This window comes from Pseudopipra pipra, chromosome 11 (assembly GCF_036250125.1).
Source record: "Pseudopipra pipra isolate bDixPip1 chromosome 11, bDixPip1.hap1, whole genome shotgun sequence".
Taxonomy (NCBI): domain Eukaryota; kingdom Metazoa; phylum Chordata; class Aves; order Passeriformes; family Pipridae; genus Pseudopipra; species Pseudopipra pipra.
In genome coordinates, this window is record NC_087559.1 from 2689842 (window position 1) to 2708775 (window position 18934).

Genomic DNA, 18934 nt, shown 5'->3' on the forward strand with positions numbered 1-18934 from the left:
CCAACCTGAGCACTGCCAGGATGCCCAGCACTTGGATCAGGGGCAGGGTGGGTTGATGAGGGTCTGTCATCACACCAACAGGAGGCAAAGAAAGAACCTTTACATTTACTTTGGGCATTCAGCAAGATTTTCTTTCATTTTTGGGTGTTTATATTCTGATTGTCCTTATCCAACGCTCCCAAACTGGGCTGGTTTTCCATCCAGCTCCATTTGCTGGCCTGGGGGTTGGTGATGCTGTGGCCAAGAAAGGTCTCTCATGGAGGTTGTTACCCAAGTAACAGTTGTATTTTAGACTATTTTTTAAAGCTTTTACCCAGATTTCACCTTTCTTATGATCTTGAAACGTGTTTTCCTGGTTCAAAGGCAGAACCACGAGTTGCTTAAAATTAAAGCATGTCCTAATAAAAGCTCCTTAGTCACCTGTTCATACAAATAAGTCCTGTTAGTTTTGGTAATTGCTTCTCCTTTCTTGAAGAATTATGACACTGATATAGATTTATCAATCACAAACACTAATAGTGGAACATTTTACCTGTGCTGCAGCTCATGAATGGCAGCAGACTTATTAGTTTCCATAGCAACACCATCTCCACTTTCCAAGGTCAAAAATTCCTCCCATCCAATCAGTGGAAGAAAGTAAAGTGTGTCTTCCTTTGACTACCTTGATATTCTGCAAAAACAGGAAGAGATATTGGGTAATTAAAGTACAGATTCCAAACAAATACCCCAATTTCCCCTGTGTAAAATCATGTTCTACTGTACCGTTTGAAGACTCAGACCCTAAAAATGCAATAAGTAGTCTAGATAGGATCATCTGAGCATAAAAATAATTCCAGAATGACACAAAGCTGGTGATGAGATGAGTGAAAATCAGGAAATGTTGGAGTTTCATCCACCCCTTCCATGTGGGACAGAGATTCCTTATGCAGGATGGAGTTTCTCCAAGCAGGAAAACAAAATTTTAATGTGGTTCCTCTGCCAGACATTGCTGGAGTAGAAAAAAAAGGTGTTTGCAAAAAATGGGCTTTTCTCAGCTCCTAAATGTTCATCACACTTTGTGATGTTTCTTGTCCTATCTCAGGGCTGGAGCACCTCTGCTCTGGAGACAGTCTGGGAGAGTTCTGGGTGAGAGGAGAAGGCTCCAGGGAGACCTTAGAGCCCCTTCCAGTGCCTCGAGGGGCTCCAGGAGAGCTGGAGAGGGACTTTGGATGAGGACCTGGATGGACAGGACAAGGGGAATGGCCTTAAGCTGAAGGATGGTAGATTTAGATGGGATATTAGGAAGGAATCCTCCCCTGGGAGGGTGGGGAGGCCCTGGCACAGGATCCCAAAGAAGCTGTGGCTGCCCCATCCCTGGAAGTGTCCAAGGGCAGGTTGGATGGGGCTTGGAGCAACCTGGGCTAGTGGAAGGTGTCCCTGCCCATGGCTGGGGGTGGAATGAATGGGCTTTAAGATCCCTTCCAATCCTGTGATTCCATAATTCCATAGTGATCTGCCCTCTGATCCCAGCAATGGTCCTTTGGTGAATTTATTGTGACCTGAGCAAACACTGATGCCAAATGTGATCTCACCTGGGAGCAGAAGGCAACACAAGTCATTTGTGCACCATGGAAAAACCACACCTTTTCTGGGCTAAGCTTTCCTATTCAGCAATGAAACATTCCCCCATAAGGATTTACGTAACAATTTCATTTAATTTTCCTTTGACATTTCAGTCAACATATGATGAATTAAGCCAGGAAAAAGGATCTGTTTGGCCTGTACTCCCAAAGGGCAAACGACTAATTTACTGTTGGGAATCAGTTCATAAAGCAGCTGCAACCAGAAATCACTTCATCAAATGAGTTTACAAAATTGTGAAATCATTCCAAACCTTTTAAGTGCTGAAAATTTTCCACTGAGAAATTACATTTATGATCCACTTTTACAGGTCCATATTCTCTTCTCACTTGTCTCATTTTTCATACCAGTGTGAAAAGATATCATATAGGATTATCCTGAAACTTATTGCTGATACGAGTGAGGGAGACATTTTTTAGAAAATTAAGGAATTCAACTCTTTTGAAAGTCATCCCACTTCTATAAGGGATCTAATTCTGTTCATATGTTTTGTAAACTTCACTTAAAAATTTCAGGAGGTCTCAGAGGAAACACTTTTAAACCTGGGGCACCACTGTAAGTGGCCATTTCAGGGGGAGGAGCTTGACAAGATTCTAAGTTTTGAAAAAGGGATTGAAAAAACAGTTTCTTTCAGCCTTTTGTGATGTCCTACTTCCCACACATCTGGGCTCTTCTGAAGCACATTTGCATCATTTGTAAGTGTTTGAAAAGAAAAATATTTAAAAAGTGCTAAATTATGATTCTTGCAAAGTAGAAAGAGAGAACACAGAGCTGGATGGTACCTTCAGACATCAACCCTGCCCAAGCAGCAGGAACTGCGCTTAAAATACCCTCAATAAATATTTACTGTCTTTTTAATACTTTTTTTGGTGTCTTTCTTTAATACTTGCATTCAGTTCAGGTTCCACTCTAACCCCTTCTTTAAACCACCTGTCGATACTGAAGGTGGGCATTGATTATTTCTACTTAAGTGTAAAACCTTGTGCTTTTCCTTATTGAATCCCATCATATTTATTTCACAGCCTTTCTCTTGCTTGTCAATATTTGTCCTGAAGCTGCTGTGCACATCTCTGATGTTTAAGACAACAAAAACCACTTTACCTTTTTTCCCCTTGTCCTTCCTAAACAGAACGTGTCCCTTCAGAGCAAAATGTAAGAATTCTAATTATCTTAGATGCCACGTTAATTTATCTTATATTAATTACTTTTCTGACTTTCCCTGTGTCACAATTTCACTTTTTTTTTTCTACCTATAGGTCGGCAGGAGTGAAAAGATTCCCCAACCCACCAGGAGCTGTGTGTCCTGCAGCACCGCGGGGTGAGGAGGCTCAAATTGCCCATTTACTGACAAACCCTTTGTTTGCTGTTAGCAGATAACAACCAGAATTTGTCTGCAATTTATCCTCTATTGCTGTGGTTGTTGCAGAGAATTTTGCACATTCCCACGTGTTTCCTTGGCCTTCCTATTTCAATTCACCTCCTGTGCTTGGTGTTTTTCTGTGGTTATTTTTCTTGCCATTTCCCTGTGCTGCCCAAGTTGGTGCCACCCAACTCCTTTCCCTCAAGATCTCTAAAACTAACCCTGTTTCTGCTTAAGCCACATTTGTTGTATGAATTATTTCGAGCAGGTCACCTGAAATCCTTTTTAAGACTTGCCAAAGAAAATTATGGCTCAAAGGAAATGATTTACACCCTCCAGGCTTACTCATGTACTTCCTGAGGGGAATATTCTCAACAACAAAAAATAACCAATAAAAGCCAATTAACTGACCATATTCAGTATTTTCCAGGACATTTGTACTCTCTCACAGGGACAGATCCTTCTGAAAACCTCCCTGTTTTCTATTCTCCTCCTGCTGAGTTATAGATGAGTCTTTTGAAACCAAGAAGCTTCTGCCAATATTTAGAATATATAACTCAAATTCTTTGTATTCATGCAAGGTATTGATCAATCCTCAGAACTGTAATTCTCCTGCTTCTAGGACTGCAAATTATGGGGCATTACTGTAAATATATATATATATACACACACACATATTTCCTTTCAGTAACCCAACTGTTTTACTCCTTTCCCTCTGACAAACACAAGGACCTAACTGGCAAGCAGGCACTTAATAATTTTTACAATGTCTTTCCAACAGCAGCTTCCATGGGATTATTTACTGTCAAACTAAATCAAGAATAAATGAAAAAACTGAAATATTTATAGCATAAGAAAAATCTGGTTCAGACCAGAAATCCCAGCCAGGCATTAAATCAAGAAATGTAACAAGATTCTGCCATCATACCCTTTGTTTTCTGGACGTGCTGCTATCACTTATTTTAATTGTTATGCCACAGTTTGAGCAGAGAGATGGATGGAAAACAAAATATGTTAAATATGATCATGGGAGAAACATTACATTTTCCCCTAAAAATACTGATTGCATGTCTATTTGTCCCCAGGATGTAATTTATACAAATATATTTGTTACAGGGGTAGTCAACATCACTTTTTGTTGTTTTCCCATTACAGAAAACAAGTCCATAGGAAAGAACTCAATCCTCAGATACTTTATACCTGTTGTTTTTCCTTCTTATCTGTGGGGGAAGGAAAGATTTCTGTTCCTGAGTCATCCAGATGTGACGTGTGGGACATCCAGGGGTGGGTAAGGGATGAATTGATGGAAGGAAGGTGGATGAAACCCAGCACAGAGGGGTTGTGCAGCACCTGCCTCTCATTGCAAACACTCTGGGTCACATGATTGGAAAGAAAGCACACAAAAGTATTCCTTTCATCAAAACATGTCTTCCTGGATAGTTGGAATATCAAAAAATTCTGCCTAAACATGGGATTTGAGTAGAGTATTGACTTAGTGACGTTGCACTCAGCACAGAGAGGGAAAGACTTTCTTGTGTGGCTGAAGCTTGAAGTTGTGTTGCTGTTTCCTCAGCACTGGAATTTAGAAGGAGACATGTTATGGATTCATTTATTCATTAAAATGATCTGACATCTCTTTAGTGCATTAACAGAAGTGCCAATACTTCATTCTTCACTGAGCTGAGGCTCGACCTGCTGCTGAGGCTTTGGCTTTCAAGACTTCTACTCTCTCCAATTGCTTATTTTTTGAGCAACAAAACACTTGCAAGATCGAGTCTGCGACAAAGAACAAAATGCTCTTGTGGTGTCACCTGAGTTTTTGTGAAAATAGGCCCCATTTCACATTTCTGCCACAGTTGTGTTGGTTTTGTGAAAGCAGGAGAGCGTCGGTTCAGGTGCTGATCTGCCATCGTGCTGGGGTGAAACTTGTCAGGCACTGGAATGATGAGATTTTGCTCTTGGCCAAATTCAAGGAAATGGACATTTTTACCCATGGCAAAATGCAGCTGTGTTTGCAGAAATAGCAGCTTTCTGACCTGGTGAAAGGAACAATGTTTAACCAAAGGGATTTGGGGCTGAATCCCACAGGGATGCTGCTGGTGGAGCTTCACTCCAGGGCTGGTATATCGGTGTAGCCACCTATAGAAAAAGTTCTGTTGAATGTATGTAGAAGGAAAGGAATAAAAATGTGAAGAGAAGAGGCTAAAATCCAGGGAGTGCATGCACAGCCTTTTTTTCTGCAGCCTCAGCTTTCCCTCCCACCAGCTTCCACACATCTATATTATCTTTTGAATTTGGCCTTACATACTTTTGTATTCTTCATCTGCCAGGAAATAAGCCAAGTCTGTCCCAGCCAGGCTTGAATTCTTGGCACACCATTGCCCCTGATCTCTATATTGTCTCCTGAGCACCTGATTTGAAGGCATCTAATGTGAATTTTCTCATGAATGCCAATGATATACAGCTACATTTTTCTTTTCAAACTTTTTATCCCTGAGGCACTTTCTGCACTCAAACCATTTTCCAGATATCCATAACAGACTGAATAGCAAACGCTTGCAACTACCAGAGCAGAAGCAGAAGAGACCAGTTTTTCAGGCTGCAGCAAGATTTACTTATGCTGCTGCAGTACTTAGTGCTTATTTAGAATTATTGAACCATATTTCGAGGGAGAAAAGTACCCGGTGTTATTTAACAAAGGTTTCCGATACCGATCGCTCCTATTTTTTCCTCCTGCACAAAAGGACTTGGATTTTCATTTGGTTTTCACTCCTGACTGCTATTGCTTACTTTTCCTAGGGAAACAGAAAATAGTGTGGCTCATTTGCAATTCAAATTCAGCACACGAAGCCTTCGGGGAGGGTTTAAATCTTGTGTTTTCAAAACGTTTTCCTAAATCCAAACAAACAGCTCGTTGTGTTTCTGGTGACATTGAGACTCATTCGTGGTGGGACACTACAGAGGCTTTTATTTCTTAAACTGCCCGAATTAAGGATTCACCAGCCCTGAATGGCCCTGGCACAGGTTACCCAGAGAAGCTGTGGCTGCCCCATCCCTGGAAGTGTCCAAGGCCAGGTTGGATGGGGCTTGGAAAATCTGGGCTAGTGGAAGGTGTCCCCACCCATGGAACTGGATGATGTTTAAGATCCCTTCGAGAACTCCCACCTTCTCCTGACAGCCAAGTACAAGACACAACAGGATTCAAACCTCCTAAAAATAATATTGATTTATTTTTTTACACGGTTTCACTTTCACAGCAACAATTAGAGAGCTTAAAATAAAAAGCTGAGAGAGAAACCCTCCTCTGCCATTGAGGCACTGCAGGACATGCCCATGTGCCTTGGCATCCCACTGGCACTGCTACTCAATGCCCAGGGAAGGAATCAGTGAGGGAACCTTTTCATCAGAACGTCAGGAACACGTGAAGTGGTTTAATGGAGAAGCACAAACTTAGGGGATGGAGACACATTAACTATATATATATATATATGTATATGTACATCTTATAATTTATATATATTATACATAAATATTTCTATATTTCTATAATTTATAAAATTTTGCTTCACCTACTCACATTGCTCATGTACCAGCATTGCTGGTGTTGTTTCCTGTAACTTAGGGGACGGAGACATACTAAATTTATTATGTCCAAATTCAGGCTAATATAAAATATTTGTCACTTAACTAGGTGAGGCACTTCACTGCATGTGTCCCTTAAGTATTCAATGGAGTCTGTTTTTTGTTAGTCACCCCGTTTTACTCTGTATGAATAAAAGAGAAATTGTCCCAGTTTAAGTAGTTTAGAAATATGGCATGAGCATTACTGTTCATTACTGATATTCCCGGGGGCAGCATCCACTCACAGTGATTAGGTTCCTCATCTTTTAGATCCTGAAATGTGATATCAAGGAACACAAGGTCTCCCACCCTTCTACAGCTGTGCTTCAGTTCCAGCCCCGTGTGGCTCAGTGCTGTGTTCTCTGTGCCTGGCACAAATTATGCCTCTGATTTTTGGAAAATGTGTTTTCTACAATAAATTTGTAGCTGGGATAAGCACAGGTGCCTTTTACAGCGAATTTCTACCTTGCAAGTCTTTTCCTAAACTAAACAGAAGCGAGGCAGCAGTAGAGTGGGACAAAATAGAGCAATAATTCATCTTATGTTGTTTGATAGATAGAAAAATGTCAGCCAAAAAGCTTCCTGGGGCAAAATGGATAACCTTTAAGGAAGATTTGCAGCAGTGATAGCAGCATTTAGCATTAAGTGCCATGTTTGCAGCAACTGAGGGAAGGCAAATCTGATTCAAGCCTTGGAGTGTCTGTAGGAGATATGGAAAGTGGCTCCCCAAAAGCTGATGTGCTCTTGAGCTGCCATCTCGTTGTGTCTGCAGATACACAGATCCTGGGGCGTGCTGGAAGAATTAACCTTGTATTCCATTTTCCATTTCACTTCCCTTTTTGTACAGTTTAAGTTTCTGTTGTATCAAGTGCAACAGGAAAAGTGGAATTTATGACATTTGTGGCTAAACTTGAGAATACATTTAGTCCTTGGCTCAGCTGTGTAATCCAGGCACAGCCTAAATCCAGGTGGACTCAACATCCAGGTGTTCCCCAGCCTTTCCCAGAGAGTTGTCACTGGGAGCTTGGACTGACCCACACATTCTCCAGTCCCTTCTGGACTGGAGCTCCCTCAGGATGGCAGCAGGATCTAATCCTTCCTTGGTTCCAACACAATGCTTTGGTCATTTAAGCCTTTTTCCTTCTCACAGGACAGAGCTGACAGACCTCTTGCTCTTTTAGTTTGCTGCCCTTCCATGCCTCTGTACCAGCTCTGGGAGTGTCACCTGCCCCCAGGAAAATTAGGAACAATCCCACTTACTAAACATTTTTGTAACGTTGTAAAGATAAAGCAGAATTCTCTACCAGAACTGCCTGAAGCCCAAATTCTCACATAGAACCTGTTAATCAAAATGCTTAAAGACATGACATTGCTGCAATGGGATGGCAACTTTCACCCATAGATTGGCTTAATATAAAGGCTTGAGTTATGGCTACAGCATTCCTGAGTCATTCCTAGTATAGGAATTTCCAGCTCTCTGTTAATAAACCACAGGACTGCAAGAGCCAAGCAGAAGAGCTCTGTACATTCTTTAGCTAAAATAGTGCTGCTCTCATTTAATCCCTAATATGTGGGAATGGACATTCCATCACCTCTGTGACGTTTGTCCTCCCTAAATTTCAGTGGGATGAAAACTTCAGCCAAACCTTCAGAGATTTCTGTGAAATGCAGAGCACACCATTTTCCACATGAATTAGAATTTGTGAGTTTTCCTCATGAAGATGATTCCCAACAAGAGGATTCTCTGCTGATCACTCAACACAGCAGCAGTGATTACTGAGGAAACCTGAGGCAGAAAAGGGCTGATAAAAAGGCTTCAAAGGTTTGGCTGGAGTGTAAGTGTGAATCAATCCAATACATTATCAAATACATTTTCTCAAGAGATCTGAAAGTGTTAAACTTACCAAACCTGAAAATATAATCTGTAAACAAATTATCACCTTCCTTTTAATGTGCTCACAAACATCAAAGCTGTGTGTCTTGATGGTACCCAAATATTGGGAGTGAAGAGCAGACATTATTCCTCACAGATGAAAAGTTTAATATCTACTTCATATCTATGAGTAAAAGCTCAAGAACTCTAGAACACCTCCTTCCAAACATTATCAGTGTAATAATGATTTAAAAAAATTATTCTATTTCCACTGAAGTTAGTGCCAAAATTCCCATTTCTTCAGTAAAATAGGATCAAAATTAGAATGTCATCAAAAGATAGTGTGCAGGTTTCTTCAAGGATATGGGTGTTCATAAAGGAACTGCTGATAAACCTTTACAATGGTACCTTGAAGACTTCATCTCTCTCAAGATCTCATGCAGCAGTTGTTTCAATATGAGCCTCATATCACAGGAATGCTTTAATTTGGGCCACCCTAAAGTCTGCTATTCAGTGTTTTCACTTTAATCTTCTGCTTGCTCTGCATTTAATATCCCAGATCTTTTTATTAAACCCATATTAAAGGTATTGTGATCTCTTTATGGTCCTCTACTTTCAAATAAAACAATATCCTCAGTGACAAAGCCCTCACTCCTGAGTTTCTTGCACATCTGTTCCTCCAGCTGGTGGGAATCAGAGCATGGAGGGTTGGGGCTATCTCAGGTCACCTCCCTTGGCACCTTCAGTTCTAGTCAGGGTCAAACTGCTGTGCTTCTTAAAAACCTAACAATGAGCCTCTGTCCTTCTCAGCAAGACACACCAACTGATGTTTTACCTGCCACCCAAAAATTCTTTACCTGCCACCCAAAAATGCTTTACCTGGCACCCAGTGATTGAACTACTGGCCAAGGAGATTCCTTGGAATGCCTCACAGATCTCATTAGGTCACTCTGCAGCAGGAATTTTGCATTTACTGAGAGGCTTTTTATTGGTTTTGGCTTGTTGATAAATTATTTATTTACCAGCATGGAATCTCATCTGTGGATAATTGCACTAAACATCTGAGATCATGTAATCCTAGAATGGTTTGGGCTGAGGGAAGAATTTCTTTGCAGAAAAGGTGATTAGACATTGGAATGAGCTGTCCAAGGGAGGTGGTGGAGTCCCCATCCCTGGGGGTGTTTAAGGAAAGAATGGAGGTGGGACTCCGTGCCATGATGGGGATCAGGCACAGGTTGGATGTGATGATCTTGGAGGTCTTTTCCAACCTAAATGATTCTGTGATTCTCTCACCTCAAAGACCATCTCAACTCCAACACCTCGTTGGTGGAATCCAGTTATGAAGAGCTGGAGAAATGCTCCTTTCACCCAGAGAGTTCAAGCCTTGGAGAAACACTCTCAGAAAGGGACTGGGGTGTCCACCTGCCACTCCTGCCTCAGAAATTCATGGACCAGAGTTCATATTTGCAAACAAACAACAGCAAAAAAGTGAAACTGAAGATAATTTTTGTACAAGAACCTGGAAATCTGCCAAATTATTAACAACTGGACTTCAGCCTGGCAGGAAATATTAACAGCACCATGAAAGGAAATCATTAACTGTAGATTTCCCCAGAGAGCTGCCAGGAAATATTTCAATTTTTTAACAGCCATACATTGCTGTGCAGCAATAAATAAAGGGGACAGGACCACTTGTGGGGTGACCTGGGTGGACATGGCTTGAAACCATCTGGCAGTGAGATTAGGATGAACACTAACAAAAGCAGGACTGGGATGCCAGGGTGACTTTAGGATGAGCTGAACCACACATGACCATTAGTTTTGCCCAAGATGAAGCCTCTAATCATTTGATTTGCATATGTGCACGCCCGGGTGTCAGGAGGGAAAGTTAATTTCCAGGCTTATTGTTTAACAAGTAAATGATTCAGTGTGAAATGATGATCATTCCCTTCCTCCTCGGTGATGCTGTTGCTGTTTATTGCCATCATTTAGAATCTCTTCGATAATGAGGAAAAGAAGAAAATAATCAGTTGCTTTCTGGATGAAATTGGACTTAATTCAGCATAATCCATGTATTTTAAGATAGGGGATATAGCCAAGTGGAATAATCAGTGCAGCAAACAGATTGCTTTAGTGTCTAGACAGGTTTCAAGATGATCTGGAGATGGGAACAGGCATACAAATGATTTACCTCCTCTGCTCCAGCTAAATGTCTGGATGCTGGTGGAATACAGAAGGAAAAAAAGAGGAAGAAGTCCTTTAAACAAAAGCCAAGGAGAAAAGAGCTGGAGTTTCTGAAGGTTCCACCCCAGCAAACCCCTTTGCTGCAGGTTTTTGAGCAGAGGTTTCCTCTGAGCACATAGAAAAGGGTGATGCCACCTGAGGGCTGGATCTGCACACCAGCCAAGCCAGGGAGGAGGAAAGGCAAGGATCTGGAATTTGGGAGATCCTTCCCCGCCCAGGAGAGTCTGAACAGGCTGAACAGAAGGTCCAAAATTCCCAGTTAAAGCTCTGAAGACAAATGATTTATCAGGGTTTAATAAATATAAATAACCTTGTCTGTCTTTAACAGCTTCAACAACGTTAAACACTGTCCTAATTTTTAGAGGATGATGGTGTTTCAAGTCATAGAATAACTTAGATTTCTTTTTTTTAATATCTAAATGGGTCATTTGAAAAAAAAAACTTGATTGTGAGCTGTGTATAGGAATATATATGGAGAAACACATATTAAGGTGATTTAAATATAAGCATAACTTTATTTCTTTTATTACGGAGAGTTATTTGGCACATTTAAAACCATCTCTTTTCCTTTTCCTATAATTAAATGTGTTTTATTTTTCCTAAAACTTCTCTAGACACTTGAGTTCCTTCACAGTCAGTTCACATAACATATCAATTGTATCAAGTTGCTTGAAAATAAAGATGTAATTTTAGGCCTGAAATGAATTGATTTGTAATTGTTTATTTGGTGTTTATTAATTAATTTCTTCTGCAGTTCCTGCTGTTTCCTAGGGTTTGTTTATGAGCTGTTTGCTCCTTCAGAAGTCAGACCTTTACCAAGGGGTAAAAGAGAGATAAACATTAACACTTTTCATTACATTAATTATTGCTAGAATCCTGCTTTGCTCCTGGAAGATGATTTGTTAGATATTGATTTTATTTCTTGATAATTATCTTGAACTTCAAACAAGTCCCACATGCAGGTATTGATGCCTTTGCATCTGCTGGATATGCAGCAGACAATGTACATATAGACTCACAATAGGTTAGAAAAGCAAAATGGTAGCTTGAATAATAATCAGTATTTATGGATATTTTCTCTTCCTGGGTTCACTAAAGAGATCTGAGCTTGAACTCACTATTCTGGAGGTGTTCTGGGGTTTTGGCAGGTAAACAGGGTTGGCTTCTCCAGTGGTGTGAGAAGGAAAATTTTGAGCTTTATGGAGAAATGCTGATTTACACCAGTGAGGAACCAGGACCAAAGATATTTGGAAGAAAAAGCCTTTAAAATTATCTATGTTATGATAAGAATCACAATTTCACTTAGGAGCCAGATAACATTTAGGATGCACTTATTTATGTATGCACTCATTTAAAATATATCAATTCTAAACTTCTAAAATGGGAAGGGCCATGAAAGGCCAGGACTGGATATAAATATTTAGCATGAGATTTTTACTGGCATTGCAAAGTTTTTTTTCCAGATGCAGAACTTCCTTTTCATTTCTGCTTTGTTTTCTCACCCATTAGACTGAACATTGAAAGCTAATAGGACTTTAACCTGTTTTTTTGTACCATCGACGCTCTGAGAAGCCTCTTTCACACCCTTCTATTCAGCACTTTCATTTAGACTCTCTTTATGCACCAAAATAGGTTGTTGGAATCACAGAGAACAACGGAGAGGAAATGACACAAAGGCAAATGATGTGTGATAATACAGAGAAGAAACGGGAGTGGATTAAACACTCCCTGTCTCACTCAAGGCCGTTTTGAGGAGCACTTTACTTGGCAAAGCACTTCTACAAATGATTCTGCTGATTAAATACCCCAAAATATGACTGGGTGCACATTCCTCACCACAACCCAGCCCTGAGCACCCAGCTCAGCTGCTCTGCACCACAATTAATAAGAGAAATGGAAAATCCTGAGGTTTTTGCTGTTGCTGTTGTGCCAATTAAAAATTCACCTGCCTGTTTAGCTGTTACTCATTCCCTTTCCACCTCCCTGATGTGTATTTTCTATTCCAAGTATTTCTGTGTATTGTCCAACACTTGCTGCATTCTTAGTCCACCCGTGGCTGTGGTTTTTTTGTGGTGGTAGAATAAGTGAAATGGTCTTTGGTTTCATCCCTGCATTCAATTGTTTGTTGTAAACCCTTATGACTGTTGGTTTAACAGATTTTAAAAATATCAAAATCTGTCTTTTCGTAGTAAAAGGGATATTTCCTTATCCCCTTATCATTTCTTTATCCCTTATCAAAAGCCACTTTTGCCTCTTAGAGTCACTATTAAAGCAGGTGATTTCCCCACCCCTCTCAGAAAGGTTGTCCTTTGTTTTAAGCCAAACCAACTACATTTGGAACATGGAAAAATGCTCTGTCACAATAAATCCCTGAGTACATTTGTTAATAAGGGACCACAGTTACATTTTCCACATCAATGAAAGCAAAACAAGTCAACGACCCAAATTTTCCCTGCATTTTGTAAAGGTGTCTGAGATAAATTGCCTTCAAAACTAGAGGCTGGCTATTTACCACTGCTAACATTTCCAGCCAGAGGACACCCAGAGCAACATAAGGACTTGCTCAAGGAAAACACTGAATTTAAAGGTTTTTTAGCCTGTAAATTCAGGATCTGTCTAATGGCAAGTTTGTGGAATGCTTGCTCCATAGCAGCAGCAGTAACTAATTAACATATTCTCAGTTGCTATCTTTACTGCAGTTGTAGGATCACTCTCATATTAAGGTGTTTGGCTGAGTTGGGACTGCATATTAAAAGTAAAAAGAACATTTCCCTTGAAACAGTATTTTGATTGGTGAACCTGAACAGCCAAAACCCCGTGGTTATAAACCCCCTTTGGGCAGTGTTTCCATGGGACAAGGATCCAAAACTTTCAAATAATGAAGTTTCCATTTGAGATCTTTCTATGTATCCTTTTCTGAAGGCTCAGGAGACTTTCCTGGTTATGCCACATTTAAGGGAGGCTCAGACCAGCTCAGCTTTGATACCAACACCAGTCACAGCCCAGCTTTGGAGGGGGTTGTGTCTTTGCCAACCCCAATCTGATGCTTTCCCAGGACTATCCAACCCATCCCAACGACTGCAGGATGAATATTGTCTGAGCACCATTTCCAGTCTCACATACCTGCAGAGCTGCTCTATCCACAAGTTTCTACATTTTTCCCTGGAATTTCATTGGCAAAACCTCAAAATGGAGTTTGGTCTCTGATGGGCTTAAAAGTGCTTCTTGTTTTGAGGGTGAGGCACCGAGGAGGATCTCAGAGTGAGGTGTCTGCAGCTCTGCAGGCCCAGCACACCTTCACTGTAGTGATGTTCTCAATAATGCAGATTGTTTCCTGGGATACTGCAGCTCTTCCCAGGCTTCTTGTCATTCCCATGGCTGATTGAGCTCATAAATTGCCCATGGGCACTAATAACTTGTGCTGATGTCACTCTTTGTGTCACTCTGAGCCTTGGCTCACCCTCCCTCCCAGTCCAGGGGATGTTACAGGTTCAGCAGGAGTCTAGAGATTGAATAGGGGTGATAACAATGAGATGGCCCTGCATTTCAGTCTTGGAAACATCCATTTACTGCTGGTGATCTAAATAATGGGCTATTTCTTCTCTTTCTTGACATATAAAACAATGTTGCTGCTATATAATCACACAAATCAAATTTTTCACCAGTTCTAGGCTAAGAGCAACAGCCAGATTGATTATATTCCTTTCTTGGTGTGCTCCTCTTACAAAAGTCTGTCATCCTTTAGGAGAAATAGCAAGTTCTAGGTCTGAAGGGACCCACTGCCTTTAGCTTTTATTTCTTTAACAAACAAATCAGTTCTCATCAGTGTGCAAGTTCATCAACACCTATTTCAATTTCTGTCCAGCAAATATATCAGCCACAACCGCATTATGGGGAAGGCAAATCACACAGTAATTAATGGAGCTAATAAGCAGCACACAAGGTCTGACTCAGGCTTAAAACAGAAAGAGAAACACATCCCTGTGATTTCAGTAAGATTTAGATCAGCTCTCTAAAAAGTTGGCTCTTCACTGAGCTTATGATGCAGCCACATGTTGCAGCAAACAGGTTTTTACTCTCTGTGTATCTATAGGTCAGTGCACTCATATTTCAAGCAGGACCTACTGAGGAAAAGCTTCTTTTATGTTTGTGTGTCTGGCTTTAAAAAAAAAAACAACAAAAAAACCATAAAACCCCCAACAATCACATTTGCTGCAAAGTTTTGCTCTTTTGCTTTGAAATTACACAGGGAAAAATGATTTTGTGTGCAGGCCAAGGGATATTGCGGAGAGAGAAGCTGTATTAGAAAAGCAAATCTTAGTCATGAGCACAACACACTGCAGTGTGTTTCCTGGGCATGGTGGGAATCATTCTTTGTGAGAGGTTTTCCAACTCTCTTGATCCAAATCACCAGCTGATGGTCTCTGAGCAACCCTCAGGCTGCTGCTCAGCTGGGCTGGGAAATGAAGGATTAAAGCTTCCTTCCCTTCCCTCTCTTTCTCCCATCCAGCACAAAGTTCCTACCAGAAAATAAACACCAAATATGCAGCTACCCCAGAACACCTCCACACTCACACCCTGTCCCATGTGATTCAGGGGTGAAAAACTCCCTTTCAGAAGCTTTAGAGCCTCATCATTTCCTTGGATTATTGTTCAGAGCCTCTGATATTATCCACTGTCACATCCGTGTGGCCAACCTGGGAAGCTACAGGCAACAGACTGAATGAAATAAAAGTTGTCCCTTCAAGACAATTTCAGGCAGTTTGTTTGTGTTTCCTTTGGTCTCATTAGGCTGCCACTGCAAGATAAATGGTTTGGGTTAAGGGTAATTTAGTTTATGGCACAATAGGTATGAAAGGTTATTCCCTCTTCTGCCCTCCTCACATAAAATCCACCTTAAAGAAAGGCAAGTCTTTATGTCTCAATAAACAGAAGCCACACAGATATTGTGTAACAAATTACATATTGGATAACCGTCTATAAAATTTTAGTGTCTTATGAAGTTTGCATTGATTTGAATTTTACCCAAAGCGTTACAGTTCCTCCGAAACACTGAAATAAAAGGAAAACAGAAATATCCATTACAATGGTTTTTAACAGTTTAGCCACCAGAGATACCTCTGAAAATGCAAATTACTGGCAACAGCCTGGAGATCAAGTTGCCCCTTCCCTGTTTGGGACACAGAAAAACCTGCAGATCAGCCCCAGAGAGGAGCTCAGCTCCACCTGCCACTAGACAAAGTTTTCCAAGCCCTGTCCAACCTGGCCTTGGACACTTCCAGGGATGGGGCAGCCACAGCTTCTCTGGGCAACCTGTGCCAGGGCCTCCCCACCCTCACAGGGAACAATTTCTTCCCCATATCCCATCTAAACTTACTCTCCTTCAACTTGAGGCCATTCTCCTTGTGCTATCACTGCATGCCCTTGTGAAAAGTCCCTCTCCATCCTTCCTGTAGGCTTGAAAGAAAGGCTTCATCCAGAGAAAGGCCATTGATTGGATTCCTAGTAATGTTTGTCTCTGACTGAATTTATATACATATATATATCTATATATCTATATCTTGAAAGTAGAAGGATTTTATAAATATAATGTAGAAGGGCTGCAAACATAGTTATTCTTTACAGAAATGTGCAATAAAAATGACTGATCCTTAGAGCAAGGAGGTGAGGCACAAACTGGTATTAATTAGTATTATTCCAACTAGAAATGTGCAAGGCCAGGTTGGACAGAGCTTGGAGCAACGTGGGATAGTGGGAGATGTCCCTGCCCATGGCAGAGGGTGGAACTGGAGGAGCTTTAGGGTCCCTTCCCACCCAAACAATCCCAGGATTGGGTGATTTTGGGGCAATAGTAGCTGTGCATTTGAGCAGCATTATTTACCCCCCTGTTGGCAGGTGAGTCTGAGGCACCAGCATTTCACACTCAGTGTTTCATGATTTACTTTACACAGCACGAAACAACCCATCAACAGCAAACACCTTCCCTGCCACCACATTTGTCGTGTTTGAGCCTGGCTGCTGGACCAGCCCTGCCCAGGGTTGGTCACCAGGCCACAGCCTGTGCAATTATCCACTTCAATAATCAGTGTCTGCTCCTGATGAATTATAGCTCCATCCTTCAGGATAAATGAGCTGGTGGGAAAGGTGTGACAGGTAACAATGCCTTTGTAATGGTGGATACAGCTATCAGGCTTCATGCAAAAAATGGACCAGTAAAACATGTGGAAAAACATAAGCAGAAATAAAGCTAAAAATCTATTTCAGGACATGGTTGTTGACCTAGCATGAGAGACTGAAAATTAACCTCATTCTGCATAAATGCAGGAGGATTTCAGGCAGAACAATGTGGCCATGCTCAGGTCAGCTCTCAGATCACTTGTAGTCTGCCACAGATAAATTTTGGGCCATTTGAGGTGATTGTTTTTCCTGTGATGGTGTGAATTTTGGCTACTCCCTCAGCTACTTTATCCAACACTGATAACACTGCTCAGGCTGGCAGTGGACAGCCAACAAAAGGTCTCAGAGATGGCTCCAGGATGGTTTCTGATAATGCACCTGCCCTAATCAGGCCCCAGATGTTTGGGTTCAACTCCTGCTTTCCTCTGAACCCCTTTTATAACTCTGTCCTTACACTCCATTCCACACTCGGTTAAAATACAGGATAAAACCAGTCAGTTAAGAAAGGAATCCCATGTGCTGCTGAGGAGAGGGTTGGGTCTAGGAAGCAAATTTAGCCTCTTTTTATAGTACAAATAGGCTGGATATTTACAGTCCCCACAGAGGAGCTTTTACCCACCTCAGAGGAGCGAGGTGGGAAGGAGGGCACAGCCTTGAGGAGACTCCTCTTCCCCCCTCACCCCTTAATGTGGGTCATTTTCTAGGACATCCCCATGTACAGGCAAAAAAATCTAGAGATAAGATTATTCACAAGGTTTTATTAAAACTGTGCTTTTTCTGATGCATTTTCTTCATAAATTTTCTATTTTCCACCCCCTGATTTGGAATTGTGAGGTCCCATAAGGAACGTTACTAAAAGAGATCTCACGTGGTTTTACTTTGGTGTCATTTATACTTAGAATCACAGAATCATTATGGTTGGGAAAGCTCTCTAAGATTGAGTCCAACCTTTAACTCAGCACTGCCAAGGTCACCACTAACCCATGTCCCCAAGTGCCACATCTACAGAGCTTTTAAATCCTTCCAGGGATGGGGACTCCCCCACAGCCCTGGGGAGCCTGTTCCAAATTACACTTCCATTTCCTTGCTCCTTTTAGCTCATTCAAGTGTCACAGACATTCCCCAGGTATTCCTGATATCCATCAAGATTTCATGGCTGATTTTGGCCTGTTTGCCAACAGAAAATCTGCAACATCTTGTGACAGAACATTCTACAAGACAGTCGGGAAAATCCTCAGAGTGATTCCTTTGTGAATCAGCTTTAGTGTGTCTGAAAAAGAGTAGGGATAGATGGGATTTTGGGAAGAAATTTTCCCTGTGAGGGTGGGGAGGCCCTGGAACAGGTTGCCCAGAGAAGCTGTGGTTGCCCCTGGATCCCTGGAAGTGTCCAAGGCCAGATCAGAGCAAACTGAGCTAGTGGAAGGTGTCCCTGCCCATGGCAGGGCATGGAACAAAACAGTCTTTAAGGTCTCTCCCAAGCCAAACCAGTCTGTGATTCTATGGTTTTATGATCTCAAAAAAAAGAAAAAAAAATCCAACTTGGTTTTTATTCTCTTAAAATCCTTCTTTTGCCTCTGTGGGTTCAGGTGAGAGATTTGTATGACTTAGTCACACTCCACTGAGCTTAACAGGCCCCCTGGTTAGGCAGGGCCTGGGCTTTATTTTTGGGTATTGCTGCTGGTTCTCTGGCTGCTCAACCCACCCCCTCAGCATTGTCATACAAAGTGGTTTCCTGCTAATTCCTTTCAGGGCTTAGGTGGATTTTGAATCAATCTTGCTGAGAAAGTCAGCCAGACAAAGAGGCAAAATCGTGACAGGGTTAGTCATTTCTGTTTTGCCTGAGTCAGTGAGTAAGGTGCTTTTTGTCTGTTCTTGCACTTCAAACATAACTTTTATTCTCCTAATTTTTGACAGAAGTTCAGTTTTGGGTATTTCACACCTATGTCTTCCAAATCAATCCTCTGAATCTCTTTCCCAAAGTTTAATATCATCCATTATTCAACACCTTCTATAAGACCAACTTTAAAACTAGTAATCTC

General features: G+C 41.3%; 1 protein-coding gene across 3 annotated transcripts in view; it reads right to left on the reverse strand.

The window, feature by feature from the left end:
- Nucleotides 1-18934, reverse strand: part of LOC135420131 (contactin-6-like) — a 130540-nt gene that overhangs the window by 102832 nt on the left and 8774 nt on the right. For all 3 annotated transcript variants that reach the window (XM_064667150.1, XM_064667149.1, XM_064667148.1), the window contains exon 2: nucleotides 533-670. In XM_064667150.1, the coding sequence (XP_064523220.1) occupies nucleotides 533-587 (55 nt within the window). In that variant the 5' untranslated portion in view covers nucleotides 588-670. The remainder of the gene's footprint in view (nucleotides 1-532; nucleotides 671-18934) is intronic.